Here is an 18,601-nt window from a genome sequence, read left to right on the forward strand (position 1 = left end):
TAGCAAAGTTCTTGAGCACATCATCCATTCACATATCATGACCCACTTTGACAATCACTCCATCCTAACAGACAAACAATTTGGTTTCAGAAACAAACATTCATGCGAGTCCCAACTTATCCTTACCGTTAACGACCTAGCCACTTCATTAAATAAGAAATCCCAAACAGATATGATCATCATGGACTTTTCGAAAGCCTTCGATACCGTCCCCCACAACCGTTTTCTTTTAAAACTTCATTCATATGGTATTCGAAATAATTTACTCGCATGGATTTCAAATTTCCTGAAGCACCGTGAACAGAGAGTCGTTGTCGGTGGAGAACACTCAACCTGGGCAGATGTTGGTTCTGGCGTCCCTCAGGGCACGGTGCTAGGCCCGTTGTTATTTTTAGCATACATTAATGACCTCCCAAATAATCTAAATTCAGAAGTCAGACTTTTTGCAGACGACTGCGTCGTCTACCGCCAAATTGTGAATGACATCGATCATATCCTTCTCCAAGATGACTTAAACACTCTAGAGAAGTGGCAAAAAGACTGGCAAATGAATTTCAACATTAAAAAGTGTTTTGTTATGAGGGTGACTCATGTCAGAAATCCCAAAATGTACAGTTACAAGATCGGAGAATGCATACTGGAGGAAACAGACAACCACCCATATCTTGGCGTCAACATATCTAACAATCTTTCATGGTCAAAACACATAAGCAACATAACATCATCTGCTAACAGATCCCTAGGCTTCATTAGGCGAAATTTACATTCCTGCCCCAAACCACTCAAACAAACTGCATACATGTCACTCGTTAGACCAATACTTGAGTATTCTAACGCAGTGTGGGACCCACACCAAAAAGATCTCATAAATAAATTGGAAAAAATCCAAAAAAGATCTGCAAGGTTCACCACAAATACCTATGACAGGAAAACGAGCATCACAAACCTCATCAAAGACTTGGGTTGGGACACCCTTCAGAACAGGCGCCATGCAAACAGACTGACAATACTTCAGAAAGCCAGAGAGGGCCTCCTGGCTCTGCCGGTGGATCACTTGTTCAGACCAAACCCACGTCAATCGCGGCATACACATCCAGCAGCCTATCAAATAATAACCAGCACCAAAGATTGCCACAAGTATTCCTACCTGCCAAAAACAGTCAAAGACTGGAACAACTTGCCGTATTCTATTACGCAGATAACTGAGCCAACAAGTTTCAAGGAAGCTGTGCTTCAGCACCTTCGCCAAGACTAACTTTTCACTCCGTATGCGCACACTACCCTATACGCCTGGCTCCAGCATTGGGAGTGTTGTATAGTATACCTACAGATACAGATACAGATACAGATTCGTTATAAGCCCGGTTAGCTCAGTCGGTAGAGCATCAGACTTTTAATCTGAGGGCCAAGGGTTCGAGTCCCTTACCGGGCGAGTATTTTTTGTCATTTGTCATTGCTATCAGCCTGCCGGTTGCAAAACATTTGGAAGCGCTCTTTAGAAAAGTCATAGTTCATTGAATTTACAACCGTATGACAAAACAGGCGAAATAGTAACTTTTTGCACAAGATTTGCAATTAAAGGAGAATTGCACTCTGAACGCTGGTCAACCGATTCTTTTGTTGTGCAAGGCTCACTCAGTCATTTAATGAGGCAATACAAACGATCGAATTTGGTATTGAAATGAACAAAATTTTGAATTACACCTTTTCAATGTAAAATTATTTTTCTCGGCCAAATGAAAAGCAATAATTTTCAATTTTTCAGTAAATGGCAGGAAAAACTATAATGCTTGATACTGAATTTTTTTTTCAAATCCTGGTGTTAAACTTAGGCCTGAAATTCAGTCATTTAGTGTAAGATTTTCGATTTTGATAGGCTTCAACTCTGTCCGCGAGCTTTTGTTTTGATCAACCTTTTAGCTTTTCAAAGTAATATAGTTCGCTAATGAAGGATGTTTCCCAACTTTCTAACGCACATCACCGTGAGCGATATATCATAGTTGTCAGAATTTCCGTTTTGATGTCACCATATTTTACTGACGGCTGAATTTGTTTTCAAAATCAACGCGTAAAATCTGAAGCTACTAGCATTGCAAATCGATATCCCTGGGTGCCGTAAGAAGATTGCGGCAAAGCTACAGTGTTGCCAGAACTTCAACATTGGAAATGAAATACTTAGGCCTAATAATGACACTAACCATGTTGACCACGATGTGGATCTTTCATCACGTGAGTGATAACTATTTGATTTCATCATCACCGTGATCAATGTGTTCAAATTTACCTCTCCTCAAAACAACTTTGCCCAACGTTTGGTAAAAAAATCAACACTCTAATATTTTAAACAAATACGCTGCAGGCCTATGTTTTATCAAGCAAACCGTTTGGAACTCACTTCCAAATAACCTTCGTACCATCCCCAGACTTTCGTTATTTAAACGCCAACGTAAAACCCATCTCTGTAAACTGATTGTTTTTATGTTTGTTTGTCATTTTTGTGTTTTTATGGGTGAGCTGCCTTTTTGTTCGTTGAAACTGCTTTGGAAAGTCACCGAAAGTCATGATGAAGCAGCCAAAACAATACAAGGTTTTTTAAACATGGAAGTTTATAAAAACCTATTAAATGGCCTAAAAGCAAAAACATTTGTGGCAACAATGAGCCTTGCATTCAAAGTCATGGTTAAAATGTGTTAAGTACCACCCCAAAGTTTCCCTACATACACCTTTTCAATGTAAAATTATTTTTCTCGGCCAAATGAAAAGCAATAATTTTCAATTTTTCAGTAAATGGCAGGAAAAACTATAATGCTTGATACTGAATTTTTTTTTCAAATCCTGGTGTTAAACTTAGGCCTGAAATTCAGTCATTTAGGGTAAGATTTTCGATTTTGATAGGCTTCAACTCTGAGCCTTGCATTCAAAGTCATGGTTAAAATGTGTTAAGTACCACCCCAAAGTTTCCCTACATACACACCCACTACCCACCCCAACACACCCCTGCACCCCACACCCACCCCCATAGGCCTACATATATTACATACCGGTACATAATTATTAAATATTTATATGAGCGCGACTAGCTATATACATTTAGAATGTATCGCTAAATGATGACAAATAGGCCTACATGTCAAATTAAAAAAACCGAAGTCTGAAGAGTGTAATCAGAGGTCATACAAAATTCACCTGGAGATTAAAACATATAATTTGAAATTGCAGGCTATCATGGGAGCAAATTTCAAAAATTCACCTCATTTACCAGAGCACTTGGGATTTGGGCTACCAAATCGCTGGTCGGGCAATCCTTGCTTTCAATGGAAAATGGACCAGGATGACAACAATGGAAATATCGATTATTTCTTCTGGTTGTTTTCGAGATAAAAGTACACAGTTTGACATTTTCGAAGCATGAAGGGAAAAAGGGTAAAATCAAAACGGAAATTCTGACAAAACTATAATATATATAGACCCACACGATGTGCCTTACAGAGGTGGGAAATATCTTTCTTTAGCAAACTATATTAGTTTGAGACGCTAAAATGAATTCCGAAAAAAGCTCGCGGACGAACTAAAGGCCTATAAAAATAAAAAATATCACACTAAAAGACACAATTTCATGCCTAATTTTAACACTAGGATTTTTTTAATGTATATCCAAGCACTATGTTTTTAACTGACATTACTGAGGAAAAAAAATATTGCTTTATATTTGACCGAGAAAATGAATTTCATAGCATAAATTCTAATGATTTTCACTATGTGATGATGTTCACTGTCGATGTCACATGATCACGACTAGCATGACTAGACTGTGCATATACGATATACTGTGCATTGTATAATTTAAGCTTACGTATCAGATTTTCGTGAAGATCAGAATACTGCACCAGATGCATGTGTATTTACTGTTCCTGTGTAAATTAATGACCCGAAATTTTCCGATATTTGGGTGTACTTTGGCGTTAGAAATCAACATTTTCTCATGTACATACACTGCTGAATTTGGTACGAGATGACAATTTACAATGTCACGAGTTTCAAAACACATTCCTTTTCACTAAATTATCTTTCGCAGGGTCAAGTCCACGATTTTGAAATTTACACTTTTGCGTGGCGATTTTTTAAGGGCAAATAATGATTTGATTGTAAAATCTACACAATTACTCCAAATCGGTCAAATTTGGTATTTTTGAAGAGAAAAGATCATATTTTTCACTTAAACATCCATCATGGCAGCTCTCTGAAGTGTTTCTAGTCTTTAGCCATCGATTGGTGACGTTTCCGAATGCGAAAATTCACTTTGCGAATGCGAAAATTCAAACCTACATACTGCAGTTACTATCCGTTTTCCTATACACAATACACAGAGCTCTCACAATTGACGCGTGACCTCTACAAGTAGTGTATGTTAGAAGTATAGGCAATTGCCTAGTTAACGTCACTGTGTGAAAAATAACCGGTCAATATTTAAAGTATTCTCTGAAATTCTAGAAAATATAGTTTTGTAACATGTCCTAAATTTTTAGCTAATTTAGGTGTTTGGAAATATTCGCACTTTGGTGTTTTAGTGTATGTTATAGGTAATAGGACATTGCCTAGTTAACGTCACTGTGTGAAAAATAACCGGCCAATATTTAAAGTATTCTCTGAAATTCTAGAAAATATAGTTTTGTAACATGTCCTAAATTTTTAGCTAATTTAGGTGTTTGGAAATATTAGCACTTTTGTGTTTTCGGAAGGATATGTAAACGACAGATAACACCAAAAAATATGAAGAAATTATTTCCAAACCGTGTTAAGTCTACAAACCATTATTCTTCTCATTTTCAAGAACGCTGGTTAACAATAGGCAGACTATTGTCTCATTTCGTAAACAAAAGCCCACACAGTATTGTTACCTTGCGTTCGCTTTATAATCGTTCACCCAACTGAAACTATAATACCAGCTCATTGCACAGGTAAAACAGAAACATGTGTAGTGTGGATTTAGCCAGAGAAGATCTGATTTAATCAGTTGAGCTGTTTTCAATGAGTGTTATCTTGGTTTAATAGCTTTTAATGGGGTTTAAGTCCTGCAAAGGTCGTGGTGAATTCTACTGTAGACATGCCTGCATCATGACCTATTTGAATGAAGTTTCAGGAGACCATACGCTGCACGACCAGCATTCACGTGTGGCCGCCATTTGTCCATGTCATTTTAAACAATAATTGCTCAAAATTCCGCAGCGCGAGATGTATCGTTAAAGGGACATTCAGCATGTTCTGGTAAATTGCCAAAGTTTCAATGTTTGCAAAAAGACTTGTATAATGACCGACCATTATAGTACAAACTAGGAAAGTTAAATATGAAGAAAACTATTTTGGCACATCAAGTGATCATGGCTGTTATGCCCAGTGCCTTCTAATGTCCTGCCTGGGTCACATTAATTAATTAATATTCCTTTATTAATATTGCAGGCATTTGCCGCTATAAAATTTAGACTTACATTATCTTTTATCAGAATAAGCTTGCAACAAAACGATATAAACAAAACGATATATTCACACACACAAACATATAGTTTTGAGTATAGGCCTAGTGATGAGAAATCCATAACTTTCACAAATCATGCTGTTTTGTCAAAATAAATGTTGTTGCAATTTTCATTTGTTATTTCAAGTTGATTGCACCACATCATGAGATCAAAATATTAACATTCTAAAAATGTCCATGATTGACCATGCCCACAAAATCTGTAAATGTCCCTTTAAACAACTAGGATTTTTCCGTAACTAGCCCACTTGCTTGAAGGCTTTAACTTGTGAAAAGTTAACGGATCTTAAACTTTTCTGTTTAAACCTGTTAAACCAAATTGTTTAAAAGAAAATGTGTGCCTTCAAACAGATATTGCTTAAAATCGTAAACTATTTTTCTTAAACAGCGCAATCTTAACTTCTGCGGTAAGAGTGTGGATAGGAACTGCTACCGGTTATCCATGCACCGACCGCCGCACAGTGTCATCGCCCCGATATCTTCATGGCAGAAATCGCCATGGTAGGTTGAATCCACAGCCACGCTTGGCCATTTTGTTCCGACCTTTGAGACGCATAATGATTCGAGGGACCTGACTAAGGCTACTGACAATAGCCGGGTAATTGATTTCTCTAGTGTGTGAGTAAGCTTGTATACGACATTGAGGTCAATGGTCATCGACTTTTATACTGCTTTCACGGGAGTAGTGAGTGCAGCTATAGCCTGCGCGCTGTAGTCCATACAGGACCAACGCAATATAAAATTATAATTTTGGTCAGTTTTTGAGTCAAGACGCACGGCCTTTTCTCAAGACGCAAGCTAACGACTATCATATCTGTTCACGTATTTTCAAGTGTATGAGACCAGATCTGGTTTCTTGAGACGAAATCATTTACGGGAGACATTCATCATTTTCTACCCCGGTATCCGAAGATTTTCGTCTGATATCAAAATCGTGCATAGCAATTCACGTGTATCGATCCCGGGTATTGATTTTAGTATCTCTGTTGCATCAAGTAATTATTAGCCAGGCGATGTCGGTGTGCGCCGCGATCTACATCACCATCCTGTATGCCTATAATAAGTTTGTATAATTGTGCTGTTTGCTGAATTTTATTGAATATAATTCCTTCGTTGTTCATGAGCCCGGTTAGCTCAGTCGGTAGAGCATCAGACTTTTAATCTGAGGGCCAAGGGTTCGAGTCCCTTACCGGGCGCAAATTTTTATGCACTAAGAGGCTTGTTCAGAGTGAAACTTCAGTTGGTTTACTGATTTTGTCACGCAATTTGAGTTACAGTATAAAACATACCAGCGATTTCGACTCAACCATGACACGAGATACATCGTCCAGAAACCCCTTCAACAAAAACGTGTTCTTCGCTAAACATCTTTCTTTATTTCTTACCACTAACAGTCAGAAGCTCTAAACTGATATATAATGTACAGTATTTCTGTTTCATTTTTGCTTGTTGGAAAAGTTGGAAAAAATCATGAAAAAAAGAGAAAAATAAAAAGTAATGAAGAAAAAATATGAATCAACTTATGCTTGTGTTCAACTTTCGTTGTGCGATATTTTGATGGTTAGCCACGCTTTGACACCAATGTTATCTTGCGTTCAAAAGTCAAGTTATTTTTAAGATTATACGAAGTTGAAACTTCGCAAACAATTAAAAGTAGGATGAATAAATAACATCTTAAAAATGTTTTGTTAATTCTTTGTCATTGTTCAAAATAATACAAATGTTAACTATTAAGTGTACACTGTGTTGACAAATAATTTCTAGATTCTATTATTATTATTTCAAACATGAGATTATGAGGGATAAAGGCCTTAGAGTATTTCCAATCAAAAATCTGGATTTCAGATATATCCCATCATTCAGTGGGACATTCCACTTTAAACCTATATAATAATAGTACAGGGGTATAAGCATAGACCATCCAAAGATAGGCATTATGGGATATGGTGTCACTAATCTATACTCATTATATTGACATAAACAGTGTGTATTTTGTTTTGCGTAATAATATCTGGCATTATATCTGTTGATTCATTCCACATGAAACAGTTTATGTTACGGTGATGCTGACTGACTGAATCATTTTAGACTGGTGGTTTTTCCAATTGAAACAGATACACACAAAATTAATTCACACTCATGACACAGTGTTGATATCTTCTTCACCAGTGTGGTGTGGTCTCTATGGTGGTGGTGGTGATGGTGGTGGTGGGGATGGTGTGTATTCCCCGGTGTATTCGACCCATACATGAAATCTGCCTTTTTATATCTTTGTAAATGTGACCTCAAGTTTTGGAGTATGATTTTAAGTACACGTTCAAATTGGGTTTTTTTAAGAATGAACTGAGGGATATTAACTTAAAAGTTAACGGAATGTGCATGTGTCTCGATATATGAGCATGTTTGAGATTCCAGCGATTAAGGGATCTGGAATGAGCGTTTTGAGCGTTTCGACAGTATTTTTTGTGGGACATGAGAGCACATCAGACATATCGAATTGCATTCTGAATACGAAGAATGTCTTTCTGATATCAAATAATTTTCATTTTTGAAATTCACGATATAATACAAATTTTATGACAAATTATAAAAGTTGATATTTTCACATTTTGATATATATAACAGTCCTCGAAGTAAATTTTATAAATTTAATGATATATTCTTAAAGTGCATGTAGCTGGGATGAAAACCCGACGATCAATTGAAAATATTGACCTTTCATATTGAAGATATAGATTTTTTTTCCAAAAAGACCTAATTTTTTTTTTTTTTTTTTTTAAAAAATCCATATCTTCAATACAAAAGGTCAACATTTTCAATTGATCGTCGGCTTTTCATCCCACTTATATACACTTTAAGTATAAATCATCAGATTTATAAAGTTTACTTCGAGTACTGTTAAATATCAAAAATATCAATTTTAATGATTTGCCATAAAATGTGTATTACATTGCAATTTCAAAAATCAAAATTATTTTATATCAGAAGGACATTCTTCGTATTCAGAATGCAATTCGATATGTCTGATGTGCTCTAATGTCCCACAATAAATACTGTTCAAACGTTCATACCCCTTCCCTTAAGATATAGGCCTAACAATAAAATACTGAAAAAGCATGGCCACCTCTTAGCATGCTTACAACCCTGTTGCATAGGCGTAGATCCCGGGAGGGGGATTTATCCCCCAATATTTTGCAAGGGGGGATACAATCATCCCCCCCAATGTTGACGCCTGATAATGGGTTTCTGACCAAATTAACCTCATATTTGCCCATTTTAGCCCCAAAAGTGCAAATTTTCGCGCGCTTCGCGCGCATTTAATCTACTTTTACACCATATTTCATCAGTTTAGCTTCAAAATAGCAAAATTTACGCGCGCTTCGCGCGCATTTATATCATAAACTAATTCTGTCGCCAAAGGGTGCTGGATTGACTATACTTCAAGATTTTTTTTCAACTTCATCCCCCCCAATGTCAAAAAGAAATCTACGCCACTGCCCTGTTGACATGTAAACACACACTACAACCACCTTCCCTGCATTGATGCATATTCATGCACACACACCCCATCCCACTGTGACACCTCTCACACATCACACACCTAAACACACCCCCATCAACAAACCACAATCAACTCTATACCGTATACTCCACAAGCGCACATGCTCCACTCTGCTGTCAGCTGTACAACTCTGTAATATTTGATGCTTATAACTCGCCACTAAGAAACTCTGGAAATATGCAGTATGCAGGTATGCAAAACGAACCTGCCGGTAGCGTTGCCGCTGATTATTGTTAAACGATACCAACGGTGTTCAGGAGCCCGGTTAGCTCAGTCGGTAGAGCATCAGACTTTTAATCTGAGGGCCAAGGGTTCGAGTCCCTTACCGGGCGCAAATTTTTATGCACTTAGAGGCTTGTTCTGTTGCAGTTATTTCCGAGTTGATTCGACCTAGTACCCCGGTTCTAGTACACAGATAACTGATTTTGTCACGCAATTTGATGGAGTTTTACCACTATTTTTTAGTAGGTCTATCCTTTTAGTCTGTCTAGCTGTAGAGCATCACTCTAAGGATCGAGAATTCGAGTCCCTTACCGGGCGCAAATTTTTGTAGGCTTAATTAGTAGCTATAGCCTATGTCTATCCTTTGTCAATTTTTCGGTAGATCATCCGAGGATCGAGGATTCCGAGCATTTTTTTGTGCGCGTAGAGCCTTCTGATATTTGACTGTAGCGCTGAATAATAATAATAATAATAATAATAATAATAATAATAATAATAATAATAATAATAATAATAATAATAATAATAACAATAATAACTTTATTTAAACACGGTAAAAACATGTTCAATACAATATTGTTCTTCCACATGTCCGTGTGGATATTAAAACATTACTAAAATATTAAAGTTTGTTAAAATATATTTACAATACAAAAATGTACATAGACTAAAACTAACACATTATAATAAATAAATATGATAAAAAAATAGTGTTATTTAGTGTTATTATTATTAAACACAGGCTGCTGTAGCGTACCTATATCCATGAAGTAAAACTATGGTTATCACCGTCAATAAAATCACCCTTTCAATCAACGACATATAATGATGATCATTCTGAACATGATAAAAGTACTGAAAATCCAAAACTGGACAAGGCTGCGAAGACATTTTATCTTATCTACTTTTAAAAGTGTTTTTTAGCAACTCTCCTTTTAAAAGGATTTCTTTTTGCATTTTTATTAAAACCACAATATTTGTTCCGTGTCAATGAGCTTGAAAAGAGTTCTTTTCTTTGGCTCATTACGTGACAATACTTCTTAAGGTCACCAATACCACTGTACTACATGTACATAAGAGTGTTAGATGTGATTGTGTCGTCGTGAATTCAGTGTTAAATAAAATACAGTTTTAAGTCTTTCGTAAAAGAATGCATAGGAAATATATTTTGAAGGATTACATGAAATGACGAGGAAACTGGTTTACATATTACTAGTAGTAGTACAGAGGTATGTTCAAAAGTTTGTAATTTATTAATGATGGACAATTGTGTTACTCCTATTAATTACTCAGTCATGGATCGACGTTTAAACCTGATGCCAATGGGCCCTATATTTGGCATCCTTTACAATAACATATAGGCCTAAAACAACACGGCGCGCTCCCGGGATGCGCTAATAATATTTTACTTAGCCAATTTCCTTTACGGCTTCTATAAACCAAACAAAAGTTACGGTGTACGACATGTGCCACTTTTGCCAAAAATTGTTTTATTTTTTCCAAAATTGTTTTATTTTTTCCAAAATTGTTTTATTTTTTCCAAAATTGTTTTATTTTTTCCAAAATTGTTTTATTTTTTCCAACAGACGTTTTACTTTTTCCAACAGACGTATTACTTTTTCCAACGGACGTTTTACTTTTTCCAACAGATGTTTTACTTTTTCCAACAGACGTTTTACTTTTTCCAACAGCTTTTACTTTTGCCACAAATTTCCACACTTTTGCCAAAAAAATCCTACTTACTTTTGCCACAAATTTCCAGATTTTTGCAAAAAAATTCCACTTACTTTTGCCACAAATTTCCACACTTTTGCCAAAAATCCCACTTACTTTTGCCGCAAATTTCCACATTTTTGCCAAAAAATTCAACTTACTTTTGCCACAAATTTTTACACTTTTGCCAAAAAATTCCACTTACTTTTGCCACAAATTTCACATTTTGCCAAAAATTCCACTTACTTTTGCCACAAATTTCCATACTTTTGCCAAAAAATCCCACTTACTTTTGCCACAAATTTCCACATTTTTGCCAAAAAATTCCACTTACTTTTGCCACAAATTTCCATACTTTTGCCAAAAAATCCCACTTACTTTTACCACAAATTTCCATAATTTTGCCAAAAAATCCCACTTACTTTTGCCACAAATTTCCACACTTTTGCCAAAAAATCCCACTTACTTTTGCCACAAATGTCCACACTTTTGCCAAAAAATCCCACTTACTTTTGCCACAAATTTCTATAATTTTGCCAAAAATCCCACTTACTTTTGCCACAAATTTCCACACTTTTGCCAAAAAATCCCACTTACTTTTGCCACAAATTTCCACACTTTTGCCAAAAATCCCACTTACTTTTGCCACAAATTTCCATACTTTTGCCAAAAAATCCCACTTACTTTTGCCACAAATTTCCATACTTTTGCCAAAAAATCCCACTTACTTTTGCCACAAATTCCACACTTTTGCCAAAAAATCCCACTTACTTTTGCCACAAATTGCCATACTTTTGCCAAAAAATCCCACTTACTTTTGCCACAAATTTCCATAATTTTGCCAAAAAATCCCACTTACTTTTGCCACAAATTTCCACACTTTTGCCAAAAAATCCCACTTACTTTTGCCACAAATTTCCACACTTTTGCCAAAAAATCCCACTTACTTTTGCCACAAATTTCCATACTTTTGCCAAAAAATCCCACTTATTTTTGCCACAAATTTCCATACTTTTGCCACAACTTCAGTCTCTCTAAACGTAAGTGATTATACCTGTCATGCATGTCTATATTTAACAATTCTTATTCTTTTATAGCCTACCATTGTCATGATTGTATAACTTAATATAACGTAGGCCTACGTGTCAGATATAGCAGAAAGCTCCAATATCTGTGGTATAATACTCTGAATCTGGCCAACAATAATTTTCAACGGGAGAGCATTTTATTTTTATGATATAGAGATAAGTTAAACCAACAACGTGGTCCAATTTTCTGTTATTCGTAAAACACTGACTAATAATTAACCATGCTAAAGAAGTTCAGTTCGGTGATAATTTAATCATTAACCCTCAACAACTCAATCCTGTATCAATTTGCATAATTAAGTTAATAAGCCAATTAGCTCTTTGTCATTCGTAATCAGTGCTGTATTGTTGTAATTAATAATATTGCAGTGTCAGCAATGTGTATTATCATGATTGCATAATTAATGTAATTATTAATACACAACACGTCATAATAAAAGAGGGCGGAGTTGGTAAAAGATAATTGATGGGATGTACGAATTTGCGTTTTATTAAACAAAGGGTGTGTCCTTAGTTGAAGCTTGGTAGCAGCTCGGTGCTGGTAGAATATGCTAATTAGGAGTGACTTATTGCATTATTAATATCGCTGCTATCCCCGGGCTGCTATATTTGAACGATGATGTTTATATTCTACACGTGCATTTAGAGACTTACATGCTATCTGCAACCTTAATGTTGACATTCATTTTCATCATTGATTTGCGAAGTTGGTTGACAAAATATTATTAAATATCAATAAATGTATCGAGATATAAATAAGTCTACCACTATATATCTATGATATTACCCTGGTATACATGGTATAGTACTCCATACTACTAGTACCAGCCCAGGGCTTAGCCTGTATTTTGATGGCGCGGCTGGCGGCAAATACAGTGATGGAAATGTGCTCAAAAATACGCTATGGTTTATCATGTATTGGCAGTATTGTATTCCCGTTTTGTTCACAGAATAGTGTGACTGATGACCTGAAACAATGCGAGGATACCAAATACAAACAAAGGGTAAGTGTTTTGGTCTTTTCTTCTTTTATTTACCCTTATATTTGTTTTGTTTTGTTTTAAAAATTGATATTATTTTATTTTATTTTATTTTATTTTATTTTATTTTATTTTATTTTATTTTATTTTATTTTTCATATTTATCAAATTTAACAAACATTTATAAATCTAATGATATGTACTTAAAGTGTATGTGGCTGGGAAACTTTCCTATTGAAGATACACATTTTTCCCCCCAAAGACCAAATTTTTTAGGCTTTTTGGATAAAAATATGTATACGAAAAGTCAAAATTGTCTAATGATCGTCGTGTTTTCCTCCCAGCTACATAAACATTAAGTAAATATCATTAGATTTATAAAGTTTATACTTCTGAGGACTGTTAAGTGTCAAAAATATCGTTTATACGCCAATCAAACCCATTTTCCTAAGTGAATGCACATAATACGCATTTTCAGTATATTAATGCAAGTTTGGGGCAGAGGATGTGCGCCTAAAGGATCTAAGAGAAAAAAAGATCGTTTGCACTATGAAATTTGCATAAAATTAGAATTAAATTCAATATATTATAATTAGGTCCTACGCCAAAAAGAAGAAAAATAAAGGTTTTCTGTAAGCCAAGATATTACTGATTCTATACTGCATATTAAGCAGTATTCAGACTTTTTATTGTACGTACAATATTGTATGCAACATATCTACGTTGTTTAATCTATTGCCATTCTATTTCCAGTAATGTTTAAGTTCTAACGAATGTTTGATGACGTAAAATCGATAATATATTTCTACTAGATATTACATGTAACATATTATCGATTTTTCGTCATCAAACATTCGTTAGAACTTAAACATTACTGGAAATAGAATGGCAATAGATTAAATAACGTAGATATGTTGCATACAATATTGTACGTACAATACACGGAGTCTGAAGCTAGCTTTAGGGCCTACATTTACGTCACGCGTTATGACCCCTTTTATTTTAGCAAAAATGCAATTGCTAATGTCAATTTAACGCGATGCAAGCTTGATATAATATGCGCGAAAATGTCAAAATTGGCTCATGATCGTTTTTGTGACTGCAATTTAGTTAATTGAGCATAGCGTTTGAGCCCGAACTAGTAAAGAAACCAAGTCAAGTTTTCCTGTTAAGAAGATGTTACTGATTCCACCGCATATAACATTGTTGCCGCGATCTCTTTTATTTAAGAAATAAAGGGTAATGCATTATCCTTTACACGCAAATAATGTGTCCGAGGCAGTAAAACGTAAATAATGGGTGAGGCGCAGCCGAACCCATTATTTAAACGTTTTACTGCCGAGGACACATTATTTGCGTATAAAGGTTAATGCTGCACCCTTTATTTCTATTCTATTACCACAAAATAGTGCGATTTAAAGAGAAAATGTCAAATTTTTTGGCCAAATATTTCAAGTTGTTTACCTTAATGTGGAGCGCCTACGCGTAGCTAAAGCGTAAGTGATAAAGTTCGTTGCCCATGGCCACTTTATTGCTAATTAATGGTCTTTCACGTGACGCGTTTCAACAAATCACAGTGCACGATTTTGAATAATGGGTCGTGGGGGTAATAGAATTATTTATAAAAAGCGAAATTGCAATATTTATTGTTACAGTCTATATTAGCAGTATCATATATATGCCAGATTTGCATTAATTAGTCAAAATGTAAAAAACGAGTTCAACTTAACTAGTTAATTATGCACACTAATTAATTACTTCAGGGCGTGGTTCAAGGAAGTTAACTGTTGACATGTATATTTTTAGAAGTTCATTGTTTACAATATGTTGAAAATAATGGTTGACCAGGCCAACTCTGTAGCCGGCTCTGTAGCCAACATCTGTTTTTTGTGCAGTAACTATTAATTAACGTTTATACTAGGACTAGGGCAGGTGACCATGTCCTTACATATCACAATGTTCTCATATAGGTGACATCCCGCTATCTCTAAGGTTCCCTATCTCTAAGGTTCGCTATCACTAACGTGTAAAGTCTATGGAGATCAGAATCCCGCTATCTCTAATAGAGAAAAGGGTTCGCTATACCTAAAAAAAGGTCCGCTACTTCTAAGGTTCGATATCACTAATTTAGAATAAGGTTCGCTAGTTCTAAGGTTCGATATCACTAATTTTAAATAAGGTTCGCTATCACTAATTTAAAATAAGGTTCGCTTTCACTAATCTTGAATAAGGTCCGCTATCACTAATTTATTGAAGGTTCGCTATCTCTAAGGTTCGTTATCACTAATTGCAATAAAGGTCCGCTATACCTAAGGTTCGATATCACTAATTTTGTTTAGGGTTCGCTATCCCTAATTAATTAAGGTTCGCTATCTCTAAGGTTCGCTATCATATTTTGATTAGGGTGCGCTATACCTAAGGTTCGTTATCACTAATCTTAAATAAGGTCCACTATCTCTAATTTTAAATAAGGTCCGCTATCTCTAATTTTAAAAAAAGGTCCGCTTTTAAAAAAAGATCCGCTATCTCTAATTTTAAATAAGGTCCGATATCTCTAATTTCAAATAAGGTCCGCTATCTATACCTTATTAGAGATAGCGAACCTTATTTAAAATTAGAGATAGCGAACCTTATTATAAATTAGAGATAGCGAACCTTGTTTGAAATTAGAGATATAGCGAACCTTATTTGAAATTAGTGACAGCGAACCTTAGAGATAGCGAACCTTAGAGATAGCGGACCTTATTTGAAATTAGAGATAGCGAACCTTAGGGATACCGGGATTGTTAAAATTAGAGATAGCGGACCTTATTTTAAATTAGTGATAGCGAACATTAGAGATAGCGAACCTTCAATAAATTAGTGATAGCGGACCTTATTTAAAATTAGAGATAGCGAACCTTATTTAAAATTAGTGATATCGAACCTTAGGAATACCGAACCTTTTTCAAAATTAGTGATATCGAACCTTAGGTATAGTGGACCTTTTTTTGTAATTAGTGATAACGAACCTTAGGGATAGCGAACCTTAGAGATAGCGGTCCTATAGAGATAGCGAACCGTAACCCATACACTGGTCTGGACAATTCATTCATTTCATTCGGCTGTGCGGCGACTATACAAAGTTTCTCCATACTACGAAGCCAAAGTGGTAATGGTATGGCATCTGGCAGTAAAAGGTTGCCAAAGCCCCCAACAGTTTTTGCACATATAAGACAAGTAGAATGTCCTTTGCCTTCCAGGTCTTCTTCAATTATCATGAATTATGTTTCGCCATAAAACGTTGAGCTTGTGGTAACACTTTATTAATAAATCCTGATCTGTAGTTTCCTCTTTAACGTGTTTAAGTAGAATATATCCGGGGGGGCAATCCCACTTTGGAGGTGACGCGTATGTAGGGCTGTTAAGACCCTTTTTTCAGCGTCGCTGTCACCCAAAGACCCCATATTTTTTTACGAACACATGTTCTGTCACCCGAAGATCCCCTATTTTTTTCATTTGATCTGTCACCCAAATACCCTTACAAGTTCAATTTTAACAGCAACTTTCATTTATCACTGATTTTGTCACTTATTTCGAAAAAAAAACCAAAGAAATTTGAAGCCATTTAGAACTAGAAATTCTATTTTCGAGGTTTCTGTGGCCCTGTTTCGGCTCTAACTCAAAGATTCCATTTAAAAAAAGGTCATGTTCTCCCCCAATGACCCCATATTTTTTACATTTTGCTCTCACCGAATGCCAAAAATCAAGCTCTCTCCCAATGACCCCATATTTTTTACATTTTGCTCTCACCGAATGCCCCGAAAGTGCGAAAGTGCCAGCCCTATACACCCTAGATATCCATTTCAAATTGAAGTGCCCCCCCCCCCCCGGGGGAATATATAGAATGATTATGGTAATAAGGTTAGGTTAGGCCTATATAGTACATTTAAGGTCAAGGTCAATGTCAATGTTAAGGATATGGGGTCGCATCAAGTCAACTCATTCGGTAAAGCGTTACAGACTCCGCGGTGTTTGGCAGAAATGGTCGACTGCAGATCCGTCGGATAACGCTTTTTCAATGGGAAATGAACTTTGCTGCTTGGATGATGTCACTATGAGGTTAGCATTTATTCCGTAATGAAAAGCGTGTTCCGACGGATCTGCACTCGACCAGCCTCTTGGCGATGCGACTTCGAGCCCCGACACGTTCCTATTTATTTTCGTGAAATATTTGAGTTAACTTGAAATTTATCTAAGTAAAAAACGAACTGCTTTTAATGCCTCAGTTACAAGGTACGAGAACTCGGGAAGCTGACCCTGCATGACTACGATGGTTTATTGTGGTATGGATAGGGTGTGCGCTTCTTAGCTGCACTGAAGTTCCTGCATTGTTGCTCAATTTTATGGTGTGACTTGAGCCACAGTTGTCACGAATTCCTGCAAAGTGTGCCGATGCTTATGGATTTATTATGCGCACTTTAAATTTTAAAATCACTTTAAAATCATAATTAGGTTTAGAATTAATATTAGTGTTAGGTTTTAAGATAATTGACATTTTGGCTATACGTTAGGGTCGCGATTGCTATCACTATTCTGATGTTTTTTTTCTGATTTTATATCTTGCAGGCACATGGACTTGCGAAGATGAATGAAACGCTATGCACGCCATCGTCTCTCAACCAAACCCGCAATGGCGCCCTCAATGGCATCGATAATTGCAGTTTTTCCATGTCAGATGAAGGTTTCATTGACTGTCTTACTGACGATGCTTTACTGACTGTGTTCTCGTTCTTGTCCCTCGTTGACAGAGGAAGAGTAGCCAGGTACGTCAATAGTCCATTATAAACAAATGTGATGCGTTAGAGCAAAATAAATCGTTTGTCTTGTAAAACACATGTTTCTTTTTCTTTTTTTTTTTTTACTTTTTAGTCTAGGCTAAAATAATTCACTTTCATAGAACATTAGGTGGAGGCGCCGTATTTAGCGTTAGCTTTAGATATTTAAATATTACCGACTTACCCGGGTGAAAATTAAGAAATAATTAAATGTCCAAAGCTAAATACGGCGACTCCGCCTAATGAACTTTCATAAAATTGAAAATAATTCGATCTTTTACTTTGGCCACTTCAAAAGTAATTTGTTTCGACAAACGATGCATTTTTGGTTTATCACACCGCAACAAAGAGATTTAAATTCCGAACCCTCTCCACGCGGGTGTCGACTGCAGACGATAAGTTTCAATTTTTCTTTAAAAATTAAAAAATGTAAGAACTGTGCATTTTCATGACCATATTTGGAATCAAAATGAAAATTGTACACAATATAATAATAGTATTATGAGACGACGAATGAGCCTAAATATCAATTCAATTCTGCATCTCACTCCGATGCTATAATATAACGAAACCTTCCGACTGGTATACACCATCCTGTTTATGTTTGAAACATGCGAAAAATATATCACAATTCTATGTGTTACCATTTCTTAATAATATTTGTTTCCGTTTTTCTCTGATTTCAG

General features: G+C 35.8%; 1 protein-coding gene and 3 non-coding genes across 4 annotated transcripts in view; all 4 read left to right on the forward strand.

The window, feature by feature from the left end:
- Positions 1-18,601, forward strand: part of LOC140143418 (F-box/LRR-repeat protein 21-like) — a 39,129-nt gene that overhangs the window by 17,064 nt on the left and 3,464 nt on the right. The window contains exons 6-7 of the mRNA XM_072165274.1: positions 13,069-13,122; positions 17,707-17,903. Of these exons, the coding sequence (XP_072021375.1) occupies positions 13,069-13,122; positions 17,707-17,903 (251 nt within the window). The remainder of the gene's footprint in view (positions 1-13,068; positions 13,123-17,706; positions 17,904-18,601) is intronic.
- On the forward strand, positions 1,360-1,432 carry Trnak-uuu (transfer RNA lysine (anticodon UUU)). Its single transcript has one exon. It is a non-coding gene; the product is annotated as a tRNA-Lys (tRNA).
- On the forward strand, positions 6,657-6,729 carry Trnak-uuu (transfer RNA lysine (anticodon UUU)). Its single transcript has one exon. It is a non-coding gene; the product is annotated as a tRNA-Lys (tRNA).
- Positions 9,355-9,427, forward strand: Trnak-uuu (transfer RNA lysine (anticodon UUU)). The gene has a single exon. It is a non-coding gene; the product is annotated as a tRNA-Lys (tRNA).

This window comes from Amphiura filiformis, unplaced genomic scaffold (assembly GCF_039555335.1).
Source record: "Amphiura filiformis unplaced genomic scaffold, Afil_fr2py scaffold_21, whole genome shotgun sequence".
Classification (NCBI taxonomy): domain Eukaryota; kingdom Metazoa; phylum Echinodermata; class Ophiuroidea; order Amphilepidida; family Amphiuridae; genus Amphiura; species Amphiura filiformis.